The 22859-nt window shown below is 37.8% G+C and overlaps 1 protein-coding gene across 14 annotated transcripts in view; it reads left to right on the top strand.

The window, feature by feature from the left end:
- The window catches only part of tns1b (tensin 1b), a 248990-nt gene that overhangs the window by 220359 nt on the left and 5772 nt on the right, over positions 1–22859 (top strand). For 7 of the 14 annotated variants that reach the window (XM_028436793.1, XM_028436791.1, XM_028436800.1 and 4 more), the window contains 14 exons: positions 117–200; positions 7900–8084; positions 8182–8320; positions 12305–12400; positions 12597–12623; positions 13817–13997; positions 14789–15816; positions 16007–16093; positions 17857–17985; positions 18186–18278; positions 19446–19523; positions 20799–20867; positions 21037–21063; positions 21411–21579. In XM_028436793.1, the coding sequence (XP_028292594.1) occupies positions 117–200; positions 7900–8084; positions 8182–8320; positions 12305–12400; positions 12597–12623; positions 13817–13997; positions 14789–15816; positions 16007–16093; positions 17857–17985; positions 18186–18278; positions 19446–19523; positions 20799–20867; positions 21037–21063; positions 21411–21579 (2392 nt within the window). The remainder of the gene's footprint in view (positions 1–116; positions 201–7899; positions 8085–8181; positions 8321–12304; positions 12401–12596; positions 12624–13816; positions 13998–14788; positions 15817–16006; positions 16094–17856; positions 17986–18185; positions 18279–19445; positions 19524–20798; positions 20868–21036; positions 21064–21410; positions 21580–22859) is intronic. The other 7 variants (XM_028436805.1, XM_028436796.1, XM_028436799.1 and 4 more) reach the window with 5 other exon arrangements.

Here is a 22859-nt window from a genome sequence, read left to right on the forward strand (position 1 = left end):
AGGTTCCCTCTTGATTTCTTTCTCGTTCATTTAAGATACTCCATCTTCTCTTCACTTGTTTCTTTTTAATTTTTCTAATCATCAATCTGTCTTTCATCATTCATCTTCTTACCCAGAGTACTCGGCTCGTGTCCAAAGTGTCATCCCCAGCATGACCTCTCAGTCATTTTCAGAGCCCCGCCGCTCACACCCTCTCTCGGGTTGGTCCTTCTTTACCGTGTGATGAGACATTTTTGAAAAAAGTGTCTGCTCCTTATATAAAGTGTCTAATTTTTTTTATCTGCATTGTTTATGTGTGTGGTGTGCATTTGCAGCATGAAAATCAGCTCTTTATCTACACATTTCTTATGTCTATTTGCTGTGAGTTGCCGTTTTCCTTTTCAAGGGTAGAAAATAACCTTTACTGTAGCACAGGGAGAAGAAACAACTGTATAATGTTAAAGTTTTACAAGAATGAGACAGGAGAGGCACAAAGGAGGCTCTGTCCCTTGTCATGTCACAAGATCCGTTTGACCAAACTTGGTGAACAATACAAAGGGCAGGATACACTGGGCTCTTTCTCGCCTGTACTTTTTCCATTAAAGAAACCAAATGTAAGAAAGGGAACTTGGTCCCAGTTGGAAACATTACTAAAGTTCAATGTGTGCACTGAAACTCAGTGGTTACGATGCAGAGAGGGTTATTGAGCGTGTAAAAGAAGCAGTGCGGCAACCTAAGTAAATGCAGACATGGTCATAGAGGGTAGAGTTTCGACTTTAAGAGTAAAACTCCAGATTTATATATATATTTGATATACTATTGAATATTTTAAAGAAGCCTCTGTGATGTGAGGTTGTCAAGGAAAACTCAGGAAAGTCCAGGTAAAACCTACACCAGTGGTTCCCAAACAGGGGTACATTTCCCAACACATTGTCGGGGGTACTTGTAATGATTTAATTAATTTAAAAATAATTGGGAAGTTTTACCAAATTTACAATAAACTAACAGTACTATTGCTCAATAATATACAATATTTTATTGTAATTTATTTGAAACTGGATTAATTTATGCGATAGAGGTCATATTATCATACTTCTGACAATAGGAGACAATAATTAGCTACATTTTACAATGGAAACCATATTAACTTCAAAGTCAAAGTCAAAGTCAGCTTTATTGTCAATTCCTTTGCATGCACAAACATACAAGGGAATCGAGAAGACGTTTCTCACTTCCCACGGTGAACAGATAAAGTGCTCAGGCACAACAGAAAAGACATTCCTATACTAAAGGTAGACATACAATTTTTACAACAGATAAAACATTTACTAATACTAAAACTAATATATAAATACTAAATACTAAATACTAAAACTAATACTAATATATAAATACAGTGTGTAGGTGGGAGTAGCAGCATGAGTTCCTATATAGTAAAGAAAAATTCTGTATATACAGTAGTAGTGCAAAGAGCAGTCAGTAAAACAGTAATAAATAACAGCATTTTCAGTCTTTTTGCTATTTTGGTGGGGGGGGAGGGATTCAGCTGGTGGATATGACTGAGGTGACAGAGGGGAGAGAGTTCAACTTCCTGACAGCTTGGTGGATGAAGCTGTTGGTGAGTCTGGTGGAGCGGGCACGGAGGCTCCTATACCTTCTCCCAGAAGGCAGGACGCTGAACAGACTGTGTGCGGGATGGCTAGCGTCTCTCACAATCGAGGTAGCTTTTCTGGTGAGGCGGGTGGTGTATATGTCTTGCAAGGAGGGGAGTGGGGCACCAATGATCTTGCCTGCTGTGTTCACTATGCATTGTAGTGCTTTCTTGCTGTGTTCAGTGCAGCTCCCACCCCACACAGTGATACAGCTAGACAGGATGCTTTCGATGGTGCCCTGGTAGAATGTGCACATGATGGGTGGGGGAGCTTTCACTCGTTTCAGTTTGCGGAGGAAGTAGAGGCGCCGTTGGGCTTTCTTCTCCAGTGATGCAGTGTTGGTGGTCCAGGAGAGGTCCTCACTGATGTCCACCCCCAGGAATTTGGTGCTGCTCACCCTCTCCACAGCAGCACCATCGATGGTCAGTGGTGGGTGTTCGGTGTGGCCTCTTCGGAAGTCGACAACAATTGTTGAACAAAAGTTGAAGTAATCACATTAAAGTTGCATTGTATTTTATTTTTTTATTTTTTTAAATAAATGAACTTCACTTTAAATTCCACAAGACACAGTTAGGGGTATAGGAGAGTCTGCTGTTCAACAAATGAAAAAACACATGAAATAATGGAGAGGGTACTTATGTTATGAAGAGGGGGTACACATGATTTGACTGTAGCGGCACATGAAGCTGCTTGTCGTGTTGATAGTTGTATGTATGTAAAGCTGATATTAAAGCAACTCGCATCGAATCAACATGTGCACGTACGAATGTGTCGGGTTGAAACGGGTTTGGGCTTAGGGCGGGTATACACTATGCAGTTTTTGGCCCATTTTGAGCTGATTTTTCACTCGTGCGCCTATTTTTGGGATCAGGCCGATTCTCGGCTAAATTATGTGTCTTGTATTGTGTAGTATACATGGTGTAGCATACATGGTGTATTATACATGGTGTAGCATATGTGGTGTAGTATACATGGTGTAGTATACATTGTGTAGTATACATGGTGTAGCATACATAGTGTAGCATACATGGTGTATTATACATGGTGTAGCATACGTGTTGTAGTATACATGGTGTAGCATACGTGGTGTAGCATACATGGTGTAGCATTCATGGTGTAGCATACATGGTGTAGTATACATGGTGTAGTACACATGGTGTAGTATACATGGTGTAGCATACGTGGTGTAGCATACATGGTGTAGCATACGTGGTGTAGTATACATGGTGTAGCATACATGGTGTAGTACACATGGTATAGCATACATGGTGCAGCATACATGGTGTAGTAGTATACATGGTGTAGCATACATGGTGTAGCATCCTAGTCGACTAGTAAATAAAGCTGATATTAAAGCAACTCGCATCGGATCAACATGTGCACGTACGAATGTGTCGGGTTGAAACGGGTTTGGGCTTAGGACAGGTATACACTATGCAGTTTTTGGCCCATTTTGAGCTGATTTTTCACTCGTGCGCCTATTTTTGGGATCAGGCCGATTCTCGGCTAAATTGTGTGTCGTGTATTGTGTAGTATACATGGTGTAGTATACATGGTGTAGCATACATGGTGTAGTATACATGGTGTAGCATACATAGTGTAGCATACATGGTGTAGTATACATGGTGTAGCATACATGGTGTAGCATACATGGTGTAGTATACATGGTGTAGCATACATGGTGTAGCATACATGGTGTAGCATACATGGTGTAGTATACATGGTGTAGCATACATACTGTAGCATACATGGTGTAGTATACATGGTGTAGCATACATGGTGTAGCATACATGGTGTAGTATACATGGTGTAGCATACATGGTGTATTATACATGGTGTAGCATACGTGGTGTAGCATACATAGTGTAGCATACATGGTGTAGTATACATGGTGTAGCATACATGGTGTAGTATACATGGTGTAGCATACATAGTGTAGCATACATGGTGTAGTATACATGGTATAGTATACATGGTGTAGCATACATAGTGTAGCATACATGGTGTAGTTTACATGGTGTAGCATACATGGTGTAGTATACATGGTGTAGCATACATAGTGTAGCATACATGGTGTAGTATACATGGTGTAGTATACATGGTGTAGTATTCATGGTGTAGCATACATGATGTAGTATACATGGTGTAGCATACATAGTGTAGCATACATGGTGTAGCATACATAGTGTAGCATACATGGTTTAGTATACATGGGGTCATGAAAAGAGATTGACATCTCACGACTAACTCCCGATCAGCAATCGTATGGTCGGAAGAAAATCCTGGACTCCCCTCGTGAGGTTATCACACTGTTGAAGCAGTGCCACGGACAGGCTTACCTCAAACTCTCACACTGCGCATGCGCAAGCATCGTAGGACAGCTGTAGAATTGACGGACTGTACTTTCCATGTCTGTCCAGCCATTTCCTGGTCCAACACATTGCCCGCTTTTTCTTTTTTTAAGCTCTTTTTGCTGAGATTCGCGAGCGTCCAACCACTTCCGAGTTCTTCTTCTTCTTCTGTTTTAATGGCGATGCTTCTTCTAATTTGTATGTTGCATTTCTGGAAACAAGACCCCGACATGTCATGTATGGACGTACAGTGTGAGCAGTCAGGTCGCATCGTACAGTGTGAGAACACAAATCGTGAGCTGCGCACATTTGGACTTTTCAGTTGAGTCGCACAATTTGAGCTGAAGCTGAGAACAACAATTGAAAAAATCGCACAGTGTCTGCCCACCTTTAAAGAGACATCAGCTTATTAAAGCTCTACTCCACATAAGCTCTACAACCATATATCAGAACACAGATAAAGTCATAGTATAGGCCTAATACATCAATAAATCTAAGGTATTTCTATTGAGAAACAGGAGAATTTACTCACAAACAAGTGTCGTAGGTTGAAATTGCCGCTCGCAAGATTGTTTTTGACTCCATCACAAGGAAGGGGTTTGTTGATTACATGTCATGTGACTGCAGAAAAGTTTGTGCATTTCATTGTGGGATTGGGAATCCCATAGAAAAATGCTAAAACGACGCCCAAGCGTTAAAGTGTTTTTACTTCATTCTTACCATCATTTCCTGTTTCTTTGCCAGACAATGAAGACAGTGATTTACTCATCGCCATTTTTGGTCTGATTTGTTTATGATGTTCTCTGTGATATGACATCACTCTGTGAGACATTAAATTTCATCTGTATTTGGGTGTTACCGTGGAAGGTCACAATTTCAACAGCCGCTATGGTTTTGGCACCACTTTTAATTTTGTAAACACCAGAAATGTCACTTTGGCACTGTTTTTGGCATCAGTAGTGGATGAGAACAACTTTTGGATGAAATACAGTTACAGTTTTTAAAGAAATGTTAGGGATCGCCCCAGCAGCTCTAACCATATGATATATCTGTTTACGCAATCTGTCCATTCATCGGTCCAGGGTGGTCCTTACGATTGTGCAGTTTATTACAAATGACTCATTATCTTTACCTCTGTAAATTATGTTTACATTGTGCATACTTTATTACTGAAATCATCGCATTCCAAAAAGATGTATGAAATTTCAGATATGGCCACAGATCAAATTTGCAGTCTACATTTCCTTGCCAGCTGTTTTCTCCTTACCTTAAATGAACTCTCAGTTGCAGGTGTGCACACATGGAAAATATGGTCTGTGTCTCTTTAAGAATAAGGGAAAAAAAAGTCACAAGAACACCTACCACATGTTTTTAATTTATGTTGTTAACAGTTACCTCTGCTTCGCTCACATGATAACTGGATTTTAAATTATGGGAAAGTGGGGGAAAAAAAGGCTGTCCCTGAGATTACTACTAATCCCAGCTGGAAACCATTAGCTGTCACTGAAGCAACAGCACAGCGTTTGACAGCACTGTGCTGCACACCAGTGTGCTATGGCTACATCTGGTATCCATAATACACTGTTCTTAGGGCCCAGCTCTTTTGTTTTGGGTGTGTGGACTGTGAGCTGTCTGAACGCTGTACTCTTGACTTCATTCAGCCATTGCAGAGTTTTAAGAAACTTGAGTTATGTCCCACATCTGAACAATTGGTCTGACTGACATTGGTTTATGACTGTGATTTTAGTGATGATGGAGAAAAATGGAGAAAACTGCATCAAAATCAGAAGTGAACAACACAATACTCTATTGTACCACCATGAATTTGAACTTTTTTGCAATTTACAGCAAAACCAGATGTTTATCTCAGCACTTTCTATCATGCTGTCAGAGCCACTTTTGCTCCTTGACGTAAAAAATATCAATGAAACTTTTTTTAAAATACCAATTTAAAAAGGTGGATTATTGAGTCTGGGTGGGACAGCTACTGGTAACTACTGATTACAGGCAGGCAGTAAGGCATGAAAAACATCCTCCAACGCCAAAGCTGAACACAACTGGTTTGGTTCATCACAGATAACCTATACATGCTCAGGAAGAGTAAACATATCTTGCACAGTAAGAACTAGGAGTGTGATGATATCTCAATACGGCGATATATCACGATGTTTTTTTGCACGATCGATTATCGATATGCTCGCGCTAAGTATCGATTTTTTATTTTTATTTTTTAAACCTTTTCTGTTTTTTCACTAAAATGTGCAGGTATGTTTTCATAGAAATTTTGACACTGTTTGTTGAAGGAACCAATATATTGTTTACTGGAATATTGCATTATAATGGTGTCACTGGTACGAAATACCCTATTTTTTGTTTACAGAAAGCACTATTTGAGATACTTATTCGTTTACATTGGTTTGTTGACACTTATTTACAGAAACGTTGCACTAAAATAGTGTCACTGTTCATAGGACACTTTTTCAATTTATTGTCTTTCAGAGATATAAAATAAAAATTTTTATTTATTCACTTAATCTTTTTTTTTTTTTATGTCATATATTATTGTAGATTGATTTTTGAGCCTTATATCGATGATCGCAGCATCGTCATATCGTGAGATAATTGTTATTGTGAGCTTTGTATCCCGTATCGTGAGGTACCCAGAGGTTCCCACCCCTAGTAAGAACCCACAACTTTTCAGCTCAAGTGCAGCATTATTTACATATTTCACACGGAACATATTTCATTATTAAAATCCAGGATATAAATTAGCGTTAAAACTAGACATGCCCTGGAAAAAAAAACCTACATTTGGTAAAGCTTTATCAAAAAGAAGTAGGGGAACGTCGTGAGAAGAATAAGATGGTAACAGGTTTAGCTACTAATAGTACAAAGCCAAAGAAGCAACTAGATGACAAACCTTTAAAGGCAGACCCCATGTGGGTTCGCCTGAATTTTCTAGTAAATATTTTTTTTAAATTTTTAATTATTCTTTTTTTGAAATTACAACACGACACACAATCTTAAACAACTACTCTCTTTCACTTCCTCAAAAATGAATATAGCTTATTTTAAATACCGTATTATAATATGTGAGCTGGTCGCTGTCGCTCTGTGCTCTAATTCTAGCTACTCTACATTTGTAACACTGTATAACAAATATAATAAAAACCTAATGCTAGTAGAACATTTTTTGTCTCTGGGGTCGCTAGAAATGTGATGGTGTGGTATCAAAATGGAGTCACGATCCAAACAAAGTTTGGGAACCACTGCTTTAAGCCCTTTTTATTTCCCTTTCCTTTGACAAACAACCGGTAGTGCCAATTCCAGCTTTTCATGTTTTGCTTCAATCAATAGCATAAGTTTATAGTTTTAAAAATCCCTCTTAACTTGTAGCTTGTTTTTTGAAGTCTCTTTGCTTTTCATGAGATTATTTTGGTTTAAACCTGATTAGTGAGAATCAGCTTTACAGTGCAGTCAGAACAGATCACACTGATGACCTTATGACTTCAGTTTGCACAAGTTTATCAAAAAGTTACAGTTATTTTCACATTAATAAGGTTTTAACACTCAGATTCATACATGAAACAAATCTATAACTCTTGCCTTGTTTGTTTGTTGTGATTTTTTGGAATTATGCATCATTGGGTAGGTTTACTAATACATTGTAAGTTTTTGAAATGCATCATGTGCTACCAAAGCCAAATCAACAGCAAATAATCAATTAACGTTAAGAGTGTGCATGTTGAAATGAAGTTTTAATATCCCACAGGCTCCTTCTAGTGCTTCGTCATGCTTTATTGTTTGTGAAGTTAACACAGTGTGACTTTAATACTGGCTAAATCATTAACATGTAGAGAACCTGATTAACTGAGGACATGAAACCCACACCAATAATCATTTGTACTTGAATATAGGTGTACAAGCCCGCACTCTGTCCCTGGACGAGCCCACAACCCACCCCCGACAGCGCTTCACCAGCGAGGGTCAGCATCCTGACGAAGACCAGTCCTCTGACGTTCCAGTTCGCTCTCCCATTCGATGTGTTTCTCCAGAGTTTGTCAACACACTAGCGCTGAACCCAGGAGGACGGCCCAAGGAGGTACAATACATACACGACAAAGCATTCATTCACTCTGCCTTTTTCCCATATTGACGTGTGTGTGTGTGTTTCTTCTTGTCCTTGTTCCCCACATTAGGGAAATATGCACAGCTACAGAGAAGCTTTTGAAGAAATGGAAGGAGGACCGATCAGTCCCACACCCATAGTTGGTGGTGAGGCACTTCCCCAAACCCCTGCCTTCCCCATCTCGCCACAAACCCCTTACTTCAACTTGTGTAAGTCCACCCTCCCACTGAAAGATGGCACTGTGGAGCCAAGACACTTATAAAACAATAGAGAAACCCAATTGTGTAATTTTACGTTAACATATTCTGAAAAGTTTACCTAATCAATGCAATTGCTTTCAAATCCCTACCTGTTATATTTTTAACATTTAAAATTGTTTTTAAACAGGTTTCTACATCCCACTGCCCCTTTTAAAAGCTTCATTTAAGAATCGTGCCCACTTCAACTAAAGGGGATCATTAAATTTAATGATGCATTTTTGCTACCTTTAAGATTAAATGTCAGCACCTAAATTATATATATATATATACAGTATATACATATATATTTAGAATTTTTAAGATAATCAATAAGCTCACTTGCCATTGCTTTTGCTTCCAAATTAATTGTGGAAAAACGTTAATCAGCAACCCTCATCTGTACAAAAAAAAGTATTATCTTTATAAATAGTATAACAATAATAATTGCATTTTGCCTTTGGGTACTGTTGCTTTCTAATGCAAGGGAATTGGAAGTTGATCTCATTTGTTGGCATTTTGCCTCACTAACTAAAAGAAGATTAGATTACATTACAACCACAAATCTAAAAGCATTTTATTGAGATTTTATGGGATAGACCAACAAAACACACTAAATCATTGTATAAATGATGCTGTTTTCAAATTTAAATGAAAAAAAGGAAATGTGTCTTTCGGGATATGTTTCTACCAGCTTAGCATATCTACACACAAACATTTTGTTTGCACTTTTTCAATTGTATGAAGGACTGGACTTTGAGATATTCTAATTGTGTGGAATGAAATAATAATGCCATGTAAAGCGCTTTGAGAGACCAAAATAAGATGCTATATAAATCCAATGTATTATTATTATTATTATTATTATTATTATTATTATTATTATTATTATTAATAATAATAATAATAATAATAATAATAATAATAATAATAATATATGAAATATTTGATCTAAAGCATTCCATTGTAGCTCAAGCTCTGGGTTTAGACTCATTGTCCTGCTGGAAAATCAATCTTCTTTACAGACCCAAGTCTTTTGCAGACTCTCACAGGTTTTCCTCCATTTGTCCTGTATTTGGCTCCCTATCTTCCCATTAACTCTGACCAGCCTCCCTTTCACTGCTGAAGAAAAGAATCCCCACAACATGATGCTCCCACCACCGTACTTTCCAATGGGTATGGTGTGTTCAGGATGATTGGCAATGTTACATTTTGTATTAGTTCAAATCTTTACTTTTTGGTCTCATCCAACCACTTAATTGCACTGTATTTTATTTAGGTGTATATAAGTAAAGGGGGCTTAACACTAGTGCACTTTTTTGGCATTGTACTGTACAGTATTTGTAAAATTAATGTGAATGTCATCCATCCTTTGACTTCAACAATTAAAAGGCATTTTGTTTTGATGTACAGTATCTCATAAAATTTTAACAAAATACATTTACTATTGTGGTTTTAACGTGACAAAATCTAAAAAACTTGGTGTCAAAAACTAGAGACTAGAGCTAATTCTGTTTAAATAAGGGATTAGGAACAATATTAGCAAACAATAAGAACATAGGACACCTTTAGGCCTAGGGTTAGGGACTAAAAAGTCATGTTAACTGACTTTAGCAGTTATGTAAATATAACTTTACCATTGGTTATAGTACTCACACAGTCAGATAGAGGATCGGTGCATGCCACAGTAGATTTAGTTAACTTTACACTGTCTTAGCCCGTCCTTCTTTTCACACACATACACACATCTGCCACGAATAAAGGTGGGGCTCCTAGGTGTCAAGTTCAAATAATTGATTTGGATTCCTTGGTAAGTGGAAGATGCACGGCCTTTTTACCATAATTCCACTGTTCCACAATGTCGGCCAATATTGACCCTGGTCCCTCCCTGAGTGATCCTCCTCCATCCTTCGCATATCAGTCATGCATCGCTTCAGCATGAGAAACACATGAGAGCAGCAGTGTGTTCAGTCCTCTGCTGGTTACTCTAGACCAGTGGTTCTCAAACGTTTTTGGCTCAAGTACCCCCTTCTTCTTATTTCTGAATCCAAATCCCCCCTTTGTCCGATTACAACATTTTGCTGATAGACAACTTTTTAAAAACAACTATAGAGCATAATGATGGAATGAATGAGTGATAACACATTTTATAGAATCTCATTTTGTAAATAAGTGAAAATAAACAGTATTTAGTGCAGTGGTTTCCAACCTTTTTTGGATCGTGACCCCATTTTGATATAAAAAATTTCTGGCGACTCCAAAGATATAGTTTTTGATCATATTTGAGCTCAGATTTATATTTTTTAACTGCAGTTTAGTTTAACTAGATTTATTTATTTTATTTATATTTCACAAAGTGAAAGTATAGAAAAACAGTTGTTTTCATTTAAAAAAAAAAAAAAGAATAATAATTTAAACATTTCAAGAATCTATTTTGATTTTTTTTTAAATTTCAGGCCTGACCCCAAGGTTGAAAAACACTGATTTAGTGGCTCCTGAATAGGTTGATTTCTATAGTTTTTATCATTTAGAGTATTGACATTTTATTTGTTAATATTCCACTTTCTCTCTCTCAAGTACCTCCTGTAGTTTCATCGTGTACCCCTTGTAGTGTCGTCGCATACCCCTAGGGGTACACATACCCCCATTTGAGAAACACTGCTCTAGACAAGTATATACAAATATTAATATGGCACACTAAAGTTCTTAAGTCCTCCCTGCTGCTCTCGTGTAGCGTCTGTTCATCTGTGTTTGTTTCACTGCAACCAAAACCCCCTCACTTACTCAGCCAGTGTGCTGGTATTCATACTACAATAGTCTGTGTTACTTTGACTTATTGTTTTGTTTTTTTTTTTATCTCATACTCAAAACAAAAATTATATCTGTGTTCTTTTGGGATATAATCTATAGCAGGGGTCACCAACTCGGTGCCCGCGGGCCCCAGGTAGCCCACGTGGACCATGTGAGGGGCCCTCAGGAGCTCTAGTCACCTATGAGCTCCATCTAAAATCTGATTAACTTTCTAGCAAGTTTGATTATTGCTGCACGTGAGAAAGTTTCAGTATCAAATTACCGTCTTTAAATGTTTATTTTCACTGAAACATTGTGACAATGTTTTTAAGTGTTGCAGATTTGGTGTATGGGTTGTGGTATGTTATATATATAATGTAATATATATATATATATATATATATATATATATATATATATATATATATATATATATATACATATTTTATTTATTTTTTTAAAGCACAAGGTGGATTTTCAAAATATGACATTGGTAAATTTTACAGACATTACATGTTATACGATTAGTTAAAAGTTGTTTATTAATAGTTAGTGAAATAGGAAGATGATAATTTTCTATGAAATGTAATGAAAATGAAACAGCATAAATTAGGATGCATTACCTGTTGATACATTACCTTATTATCTTACCCTCTAGTTAAAGTGAAACGAACATTTAGTATTTAAAAATTGCTTTTCTAACTGGTAGCCCTTCAGACAATTCAGTACATAGCTTACAGTTTCAGAAAGGTTGGTGACCCCTGATCTATAGTTTGGTTATAGTTTTGATCACTTTAACATGCTCCTCTCTCTGCTATTGGCAGATTGAGGCGGTATTGTGTTAAATTATTATTGGTCACATGCATGTCTTTTCCTCCGTGTGACAGCATGAGGCATGGACACACCCTGATTTTAGGTTTTCTCATGTATTGTGATAAATGTTCCTACATACTGTGTCTTGACAGCTTTTTACCTTGCTTGTATTTGAGTACCAACCCCAATCGTACAAATCAAATATAAATAAAACAGACATTTTGATTTGAGTTTAGTCTTTCATATAATTTTAAAGTAGAATCATACTTCTGAATGTATCGGCAGGTAGAAGCTGTCAAGATGTCTGGTTATTATAAGATGCTGTGTGCTCATAAATCTGTGATTCTTCTCCAGGTCGCTCCCCTCCTGGTCTGGCTAAGACACCTCTGTCAGCTCTGGGTTTAAAACCCCACAACCCAGCAGAAATCCATCTCCACCAAACAGGCTCAGGTTGGCTTTTAGTCTTGTATCCACTTTCTTTTAAATCCAGTATGCAGCTAAAAATGTGTTTCAAATAAATAGTCGCTCCACAAAGCTGAGTAAATACAGCACAGTGAACACATTTGCTCTACAACTCCCTTGCTGTATTGTTTTGTTCTTTTACAATATTTTGCCTCCCTGGATTGTCTTCGTTGACGTCCCACAGAGGTCGAGAGCAGAGAGGGGGTGGTAGGTAAGAGTGCAGCTGATAATGATGCATCTTTGTGTTTACATGGACTCAAGTTTCTCAGTTTGATCCATGTTTTTAAATTATCATTTTTTTCATGCATTTAACCACAAACATTTTGAATCCTCTTTTTGTGCAATCACATGGGGCATTATTGCATAGTTTGAAAATATATGAATGTGTTCATTGCTCATTAAGATGGTAATAAACAACAGTACAGAGTTGCTGTAAATGTGGACAACCAGAGTTTAGCTTTATCAGTCTCTGTATGATTATTTGTAATGACTCAGCAAATGACTTTAGGCAGTGACAGTTTTTAGGGATTTTGTGGATGGTTTACCTCCAAACTTTCCAAAGTCCCTCCCTCAGAGGAGCTAACAAGCTAACGTTAGTCCGACAGCAACATCACAGTAATATAACATGCTCTGTTAAAAGCATTTTACTGCAGCGCTTCTGTTTCTCAATGTGCACAAACCTCAGCAGCAGCAGCAGCAACACAGTGTCACTTACAGCAGCCACATGGAGGCTGCTGTGCGCACATGAACACATGCACTACAGAGTTCTAGTGTAACAATTACAAATCAAACATAATGTAAATCAAGCAGCAGTAATTACCTTTCAAGCAGAAAAGTCACCGATTCCATCTTCTACTCCTCCAGACCATACACTGTAAAAAAGACGGTGCTCTAGCCCAGGAAAATGGTGGGGACTGTGAGCAACAGCTGTCAGACAGTCCATCAAACACAATCCTGGCTCTGATTGGTTCTTTTTGCTCGGTCGCGGTGCATTCTGTCAATCTGCCAAAGGCTACAGGAGCAGCAAGGAGGGACTCAATGAGGCTGTTTTTTTCACACAAACGACTAGTTTGATGTAATGTCCTTACATAGTGGCAGCTTTAGCAAATATGACAAAAAGTTACTTTTATAAGAGTTGCAGACTGCACCTTTAAGATCTAAATAAGAGGAATTATTTCTTAACTAATAAACTGTAGGAAGAGTAAACCTCTCCCTACCACATCCACTGATGGATGTGGTAGGGAGAGGTTGGACATGGTAAATTCTTCGTCAACTTGTAAAATAAAAACTAATTAGATGTTTGGTAATATATAATGTTCTAAATTCATCTTCGTTCACTCATCACTCCTAAAGAAAATAAGCATAATATACACAACGAAAAATCATGTTTTATTTCTTTTGCAGCACCAAGAAGTTATGTAGAGTCTGTGGCGAGGTCAGCAGTGGCAGGCGGAGATTTACCTGCATCACCACGAAGTGTGAGCCCTCGTGGAGACACTGCTGTTCAGCAGAGAAATACCAGTCCTTCCACTAGTACACTGAACCCACCTTTGTCCAGTAGCAGTCCCATTCAGAGCTCACTGGGGTAAGTTATTCTGAGGGTTTACCTCCCAGTACAAGGCTAGATCGACAATAGAGGACCAGAAACCAAATATGAACTATAATATTTGAATTTCTTGAAGAAAATGCAAGTGAGGATGCAGGTGCTGGCCCACGTAGCACTGCATTAGTGTAGCATTAGCATTAGTTAGCATTAGAATTAGCTAGCATTAGCATGAGTTAGCATTAGCTAACATTAGCATAGCATTAACATTTGCCTAGTGTTAGCATTAGCATTAGCCTAGCATTAACATTAGCCTAGTGTTAGCATTAGCCCAGCAATGGCATTAGTGTAGCATTAGCATTAGTGTAGCATTAGCATTAACCTAGCATTACCACTAACCTAGCATTAGCTAAGCATTAACCTAGCAATAGCTGAACATTGTCAATAAGGTTGACAAAGGTTGAAATGGGTTGAAGGTAGTAGGTGAACATGTTAAAGATTGAATAGTTTAAATCTGTTGAAGAATGGCTGGAGATGAAGGGCTTGAAAGTTGAAAAAGCTGAAATTTCCAATAGAAAAGAATGGGAAAGAAAAAATGTAATAAGTCAAAAAGTTTTAAAGTTTTAAGTTATAAAAGTATTACCATACATAATTTTTCGATAGCTTATTTGTCGAATGCGGACAAACGATATAGGAGGAGGTAACGCAGACTGTATTAAGAAAATTGCTTCAGTTGTACCTGGTTAGAATGGAGAAAGGAACAATATATACATACAGTGTTTCAAATACCTCCAAAAAATATCTCAAATGAATCTTTCTTTCTCTTTCTTCAGTGACCATGTTGTAACAGAGAGTAACATCAGCACTCCATCCCAACCCACTACTGATTCTGGGTGTCGCTCCCAGCCTACAGAGAGTGCCTACACCATACACACCCCATCATATCAAGCCCTAAACACCTCCACTTCTTCTTTTTTGGATTCCAGTTCTCCAGCTTCTTCTTACTTTGGCACTACAACTCCAACACTGTCCCACCTTGGTCCCAGCAGCGTTCTGGGGAACTATGTAGCAGATCCCAGTCCACCCAGCTCTGAACCTTATCAGATCCCACTCAGTTCTGAAAGTGTCAGTGCTAAGCATAAGAACAACGTTCTTGACCCCACTCATGAATCCGTCCTCCAGCAGTGCCAGAGTTCCAGTAAGGGTTCCTCCCCCATGGGTCAGCATACAATTGCTAATGGTTTTGAAATGGGTATGCATGGAATCTCTGGAAGTCCAGTTCTTGGTCGTAGATTGTCTGAAGAAGCTCAGAGCAGCCCGATCCTCTGCAGACAAGCCTATTTGGGATCAGGATCTCAGCAGAGTCCAGTCCTCAGCAGACAGCCGTCCCATGGTCTACCTGTTCAGGCCAGTTCTGTCCTTAACCGACAGCCATCCATCCCTCATCCAGCAGGAAGTCCGTTGTTGGGTCGTCATTCACAGATGTCACAGAGAAGCCCCAGTTTAGACCGTCACCCTATACACAGTGGTTATACCACGCCTGATGAAAGACATGGAAATCTGTCACGGCAGAGTAGCTCCTCGGGATACCAGGGACCACCCACCCCCTCCTTTCCCATCTCACCTGCAACCTACCCCGATGGAGGAATGATGGGAATGGGTGTTGGATTTAGGCAAGGTAGTCCGGCTCCTGGTTTCCAGCCCCAGCTGCCAGAGAAGAGGCGCATGTCGAGTGGTGACAGGCCAAATGGGACACTGTCGTATGGAACACTGAATGGGAAGATGATGTCTCCAATGGGTGGTGGAAGCACTCCTAGCTATTTCCATACACTCTCTGATTTCTCCAGGTTCAATATACCAGGTAAGGACATCATTGTAAAAAATAATGAAGGCTCATGCCATATATCCCAACAATAATTTTAGTCAAATATTTCTTACATCATCTGCAGTTGGTAAAACTAATTTTGATAGTATGAGAAATGTAAATTTTTAGCTTTCCTATTAACATTAAAAAAGACAGTTTGGTAACATTAATTTATACAAATTTTCAGATGGAGGCCCAGAGAACCGGCTGAATGTTAAGTTTGTCCAAGATACGTCCAAGTTCTGGTATAAACCGGATATTTCCAGGGAGCAAGGTAAGCTAATCGGTTGGCTTTAGATTGGATCTGCTAAAAGTCAGGCCTTTTTTTGGTCAGTTTTAAAACTGTGCTTATCCATTAAGTACTAATGCTGTATGATCCAACATTTTGTTCTCCTGGGCTATTGTTTGGAATTGGATCTTTTCTGTTCCAGCATGAGTTTGAACTCAGCACAAAGACATTCTGTAAGGATTAGTAGGCTACATTTTGAAACCTGCTGACGTGCCCTTATTGTAAAAAATATGTTTGTCTTGTAGTAGGCCTATGATATCTGTGTGTTTACCCTTGAAGATTGAACAATACCTATTAATTTTAATGTATTAAATGATTGCAGCATATTTGTAAACCTGTGTGGGCCAACATATAAATGACATATAGGTATCAATGGTAACAAAGACTGTGATGGCATGGTGCCCTGTCTAGTGTGTACCACAGCCTAGCGCACAAAGAAAGCTGGAGGTTGGCAACCACGACCCTGAAAATGAGCAAGTGGGTTGGAAAATGGATGAATAGATATATTCATATATATATATATATATATATATATATATATATATATATATATATATATAAATATATATATATATATATATATATATATATATATATATATAGTTATTTCTTCACCTCAACAGAATTGTAAAAGTCAAATATTTCTATTAAACTAAGCCTCTAGGCTTTATAAATGACCAGTCATTTTCTGTGTTGCTATCATTAGCTTATAGTTGCTATCCTAGTCCTTGCTTGCTCACCTTTAGCAGTGTACGTATGTAGAACTACAGTAGGCTATATACAAGTGATGTGATCGAACTAAAATGCTGATTGAGTGTTAAACACTTGCTAAACCTGAGCTAGCTAACAAATCCCTTTACCCCTTTACCTGGTCAGCTAGTGAGTTATTTACAAACTGTAACAATCATTCACTAATCTTAAATCCACTTAATCAACTTCAGGGCTCTCAAGTTTTGAGCTCATTTCAGAGTGAGACTTTGGCTGCAGCGGCGGTTTGGGTAAAATCTGATAAGACACAAACATTTGTACAAATAAAAGTATTTATTTAGCATTTAACATTTCTTAGTGCAGGGGTGTGTGTGTTTGTTTACAGCACTTATCATAGACGGCGCCACTTTTACAGTTTAAATAATCAACTTATGGAGTTACTAAAGGATGAGTTCACTCAGAATGTAGGCTTATTCAAGAATTGAATCATTTTAATTTTGCCCCCGTAAGTTGAAGAAGTGTACAGCCTACGCTGTCACTGTAGCGGGAGGGAAGGGCTGCTGCCTCGGCTCTATAGACAATGAAGGACAGGGAATTTGTCACTTGAAAAGTAAAATTTTTTTAACTTTGAGCTACTAGGTCGCGCTGGACCTAGTCACCGGAATCATGCAAGTCGTGTCGCTTGAAGTGAGTTCACTTGAAGTCGCGTCATTTACATTGATTTTTGGTGTGAATGCACCGTCATCCTGGTAATTTCTCTGCGTGAGATATATATGGTGTGGCGTGTGAGCGTGTGAACAGGCTGAAATGTGTGGGGGTGAGACTTGAGGGCTTTGCAACTTGAAAAGGGCAGTAGTGTATCTAGGGCTAACACTCACAGATCCCCACAAAGCCAATAACATAATACACAATGTCAATGCTAATGCCATTCACTTAGTGTAGCTGTAAGCTAGGGGGATGGTTTTGTGATTGTAGAATGTTTTGTGTTAAAAGGAAGGTTGCAGTAAATAAAGGCCACATAAATGTGTGTTGTTTTGCAGCTATCAACCTGCTCAAAGAGAGGGAGCCTGGAGCCTTTGTTATCCGGGACAGTCACTCATTCAGGGGGGCTTATGGTTTGGCAATGAAAGTGGCCTCTCCACCACCCTCTGTGCACCAAAACAAGAAAAGTAAGAGAAACAGAAGAAGAACTCTCATTGATTACTATTAAGTAGCTACTGTATATATGCAACAGATGACAATATATGAATATCCTTTATTTCAGTATTTTGGTTAAAGTTGTTAAATACTCAATAAATGAGGTGATATCTCAGTTACTAAGTTGTGTTTCACTAATACCCCCCTCCCTTCTTCTTTTATGTTGTCTCAGGTGACATCACCAATGAGTTAGTAAGGCACTTCCTGATCGAAAGCAGCCCCAAAGGAGTAAAGCTGAAGGGGTGCCCTAACGAACCCTACTTTGGTCAGTGACTCTCGCTATCCCACACTGTTTTAGACTAAAAATACTAACTCACATCCAGGCCGGAGGCTTAGTCATGACACAGACGTCTGGTCAAAAAGTCAAAACAAAAGTGCCTTTTCTCTTTGTGCCAAGCCTCACGTCTGTCAGAGATCTGCACTCCGTTCCAACTTCCCAAATGTCTAATCCTGGCCTAATTATACTATAGACTGAAGTGAACCAGCTCGTATTCTCCCTACTAATTAGCCTGCTACGTGTGTGTCAGTGCATGTGTTTTTGTACAAAATGAACCCTTCTGCCTCTAACTCTAAGAATGGCAAAACAACTTGCTTAAAGGTAAAAACATATCATGACACAAATTATTATTATTATTTTTTTGTTTTTTGCTATTTTTATGTTGTGTGGGTTAAAAAACACATTCACTAAATGGTATGGAAGATAACCATGAAAATATGACATGCAATCTAACATTTCAAGACATCAATAACTCTGTGAAATCAGTGTCATATTTTTATGGCTTCATAGGAACAGCATAACAAAATAATCTAATATTATTTTTTTATTATAACCAATTAAATTGTGTTTTAGTTTTGGGCTTTTGTAAAATGTACAATGCAAAATGAAATTTACCAAAAAACAAAACAATTTCAATAGTCGCTCCCCTGAGAACCCCTTTACTCATTTTTCTTTTAATGATGAGCAGCAAAAAACAATACAATCCACTTGTTTCTTTTTCAATTTTACCACAAACAAAACTTACAAAACATGCCTGTCAATCAAATCTCCAGAAATGACATCGACCTGTCAAACGTTATTCTTATAAAACTCAAGGATAACTAATTTAACTAATATGCTGTGTAATTAGACTGTATATTTGGGCCAGAGGGGTCTAGACTGCAATGGCACATATGACTTGTGGTTGAAGAGGGCCATCTAGAGGTAGAAAGTATAAACGCACTATCTGCATCAATTCATATAGTGAAGTTAGCAGCAAGAAATAGTGATAATGAAACAGCTTTAAAGGCATTAAATAGCAAAATATTTATATAAAACATTAAACTCTTAATAAATAAATACAGAGATTTGAGAAACTGAGAGGATTATTAATAAATATGACATTTTCATGGTTGGATAAAAGCTTGGTTTGACTGTTGAGTTTGTGTCTGGCAGGTTGTCTCTCTGCGTTGGTCTACCAACATGCTATTACACCACTGGCCCTGCCCTGCAAACTGCTCATCCCCACCACAGGTATGTGCAGCCATATGAGTGTTCACAAACTAATTAAATCATTTTTTCCATCCCGTGTTCTCGCCACTTTAAAATACAAATATTTATCTCATTTAATCTTCACTTCTTAATAACATAAAGTCATTCCCATTTGGTGAGTATGACGTAGTTTGTGTGTATTTCTTAATCTACAGCTACCTGAAGGCTAGGTGAGGCCAAACTGGCTATTTTTACATTTGCAGCAAATAAGTATAACAAAGTGCATAATTACGCATGACATAATGTCTCATGAAAGTATAAATATACCACAATAAGAGTCAAGGTTTGGGGTTTTTAGGTGGAAAGTTCAGAAACTGTTACATTTCATTCATATACTGTAGATCAGTGGTTCTCAAACTTTTTTGGCTCAAGTACACCTTTCTCTTATTTCTAAATCCAAGTCCCTCATTTGTCTGACTACAAGATTTTGCTCCGAATTCTATGAACAAACAACTATAGGGCATAATGATGTAATGAATGAGTGATAACACACATTTTAAAATAATCTAATTTTGTTAATAAGTGGAATGAAACAGTATTCAGTCTCTCTTGATTGGATTTATTTCTATAGACCAAGACTCTTGTATTTTCGGTTCATTTTCTAATCAAAATCATTTCCATCATCATTATTATGATTATCCTTCTTAACTAAAAATAAATTGTAGAAAACCCCATATTATTAATGTTTTTATTTGTGAATTTCTCTCTCTCTCTCTCTCAAGTACCCCCTGCAGTGCCATTGCGTACCACCTTTCAGAAACACTGGCTTATAACATGTCTTTAGAATCTGTTTGTCATTAATAATGTTCCAACTTTTTATGCTGTGTTCAGAAATGTTATGTTTAAATTTATGTTGAGGTTATTTAAGTGGAAAAATGTGTTGATCTGATCCTGGGTTGAGCCTACATTAAGTGACACAATATATTCCTCCTGTTATTGGATGCATTGGCAGGAATGTTTGCATGTGTTTTGACTATACACGCTATGTGAATAAATTGTATTTATTGTTGTTTGTAATATGGACCAAATTGGTCCGAAATGAAGTTGAAATAAAATGAATGAATTAAATGAAATTACTCATTGAGGCCTGAAGGTTAGGTGGGGCCAATTTGGCTATTTTTACCTTGCCAGCAAATAAGTATAACAGAGTACAGTCAACTGTTACGTTGTAATTCATTCATATGAAAGTCTTGCTTTTCCAACGAGAAAGTAAAAAATGAATGAGTTGAAGCTAAATGTTGCTCCTTCTTTCTACAGATCTCATTGAGGGAACCCCAGAGGTCACAACCACAACCCCACCGGTTGACAGGCTAAAACAAGGAGCAGGTAACAACTCCATTTTCTCTGACGAGTCTTCTTTTCATGGTAGTTTTATACTTTCAATTTTTTTTTTTTTTTACAAGTGAACATAGATTAAATCCAGCTCACTATATCATATTATTATCCTATTATCATTGTGTCCTAAATGATGATGTAAACTTCTTTGCAACCCCAGTGCAGAGGGCCCCCGCTGACTCCCATGGTAAATCCAGTGCACCTTTAATTGTAAATCTACATATGGAATGTGCCTCATGCTGTATTGTCTCCTGTCTGCCTGCGTTACATTGTATCTGCACAAGTAAATTCATAGATATTTACAGTAACTGCTTGTGTAGTGGATTTCCTTTTCCAGAATCCCTGAAAAGTTTTTCTAACATCAGTGTCCAGCTTGTCGTTCGTTTAACTGAAAGAATGTTTAATGGAATGATATGGATTTACCGATAAAGGATCTGTGCCTTGTTCCTGAAACAATCCTCTCTAATCATGCATGAACAAGTTGAAGGTTGTGTGGAACAACTTATCCAACGAGATCACATGCTCTCTTTTCAGCATGCAACGTCCTCTACATCAACTCAGTAGAGATGGAATCCCTGACGGGCCCCCAGGCTATTGCCAAGGCCATATCTGAGACACTGGCTGCTGCTTCTCCAGCTACTGCTACCGTTGTTCACTTTAAGGTGACTTCGCAAGGCATCACGCTCACCGACAACCAGAGAAAGTGAGTAGGAGTGGTGTTTTATTGTTCCCTATAAACACTGCATGCAACCTAGAAGTGTGCTAATGCATCGATTCGACACGTGACGATTCATAAATGTTCAAAATCGATTGTTTTTCTTAATAACTAAATGCCAGGAACACAACCACCGCTCGCAGAATGAAAGTAATTTTAGCGGCAGCTAACTCTTTAGCTACAATTACTGAGCGTGAGATTCACTCATCTGGATTAAAAGCTAGCATTTGAAAGAATCAAGCTTTACAGTATCGCCCCACTCCCAGCTCGCCAGTGGACTAGGTTACCTCGCTGCACCATACCCGCCCCCGGTGCGACTGTCGACCAGAACGGACTGTCCTCAGCACCTGTAATGGGATGATTGAATAATTCTTTGTGTTCTTTTATCCATCCAACGTTTATTTAAAAACAAAAATTCCACTAGTGTTATGAGAGCTGATGTTGTAGGTTTTATGTTTTTAAAGCGTCTTTGTTTGTGTATCTCAATATGGTGAGTTTCTTGTGCGATTTATGCTGCTCATTGAAGATTTTGTTTGGATTTCTTTATTTATTTTTACTGAATAAGCTAGCTTTTGTGTTGGTTCAGATTGAATTAGCTGAATAAGGTAATGATTCAGTTTTTTTACTGTTACATTTATTTTTTTGTCATATGAATACTGTTGAATTTGGTGATTTGACATAAATAAAGATAATGGAGATACATCTATTTGATTATTTTGGTTATTTTAATTAATGGATACTGACACATATACCTTGTTTAAAAATATGAAATAGCCACAAAGTGAGAAAAAAAAAAGAAACCCTGAATGGGTGAAAAAAAAGATACATTGAAAATTGTGATAATCATTAATATCATGATAATTGTTGATTAATCCTAAGGTTCCTTAGATGGCACACCCCTATTGCAACCTGCTGGATTAAACCAAGTTGAGTAAAGTGAGATTTTGTTAGAACTTAATCTGAATTTAGGTGCATGAGTGCAACGTATGAGCAAAAAACCAAAAGTTATTTACAGCAGTAAATATCAATGGCAAGTTTTGAACCTAATTTTACACATTTATTAGGAGTCTAGTTTAAGAAAAACATGTCAGTTACATTTAAAAACAATGTATTAGATATATTTAGTTAGCTTAAACCAGTGGTTCCCAAATATTTCTGATGAATCTGCCTTTGAAGAATAAAAAACACTCAGGGCCACTGGCTTAAACCAAGCATCACCCTGATTTCCTTTATTACTAACTAGTTGTATACTAATTAGTCACTCTTTT

Source organism: Gouania willdenowi, chromosome 21 (genome assembly GCF_900634775.1).
Source record: "Gouania willdenowi chromosome 21, fGouWil2.1, whole genome shotgun sequence".
In the NCBI taxonomy this organism is placed as follows: Eukaryota; Metazoa; Chordata; class Actinopteri; order Blenniiformes; family Gobiesocidae; genus Gouania; species Gouania willdenowi.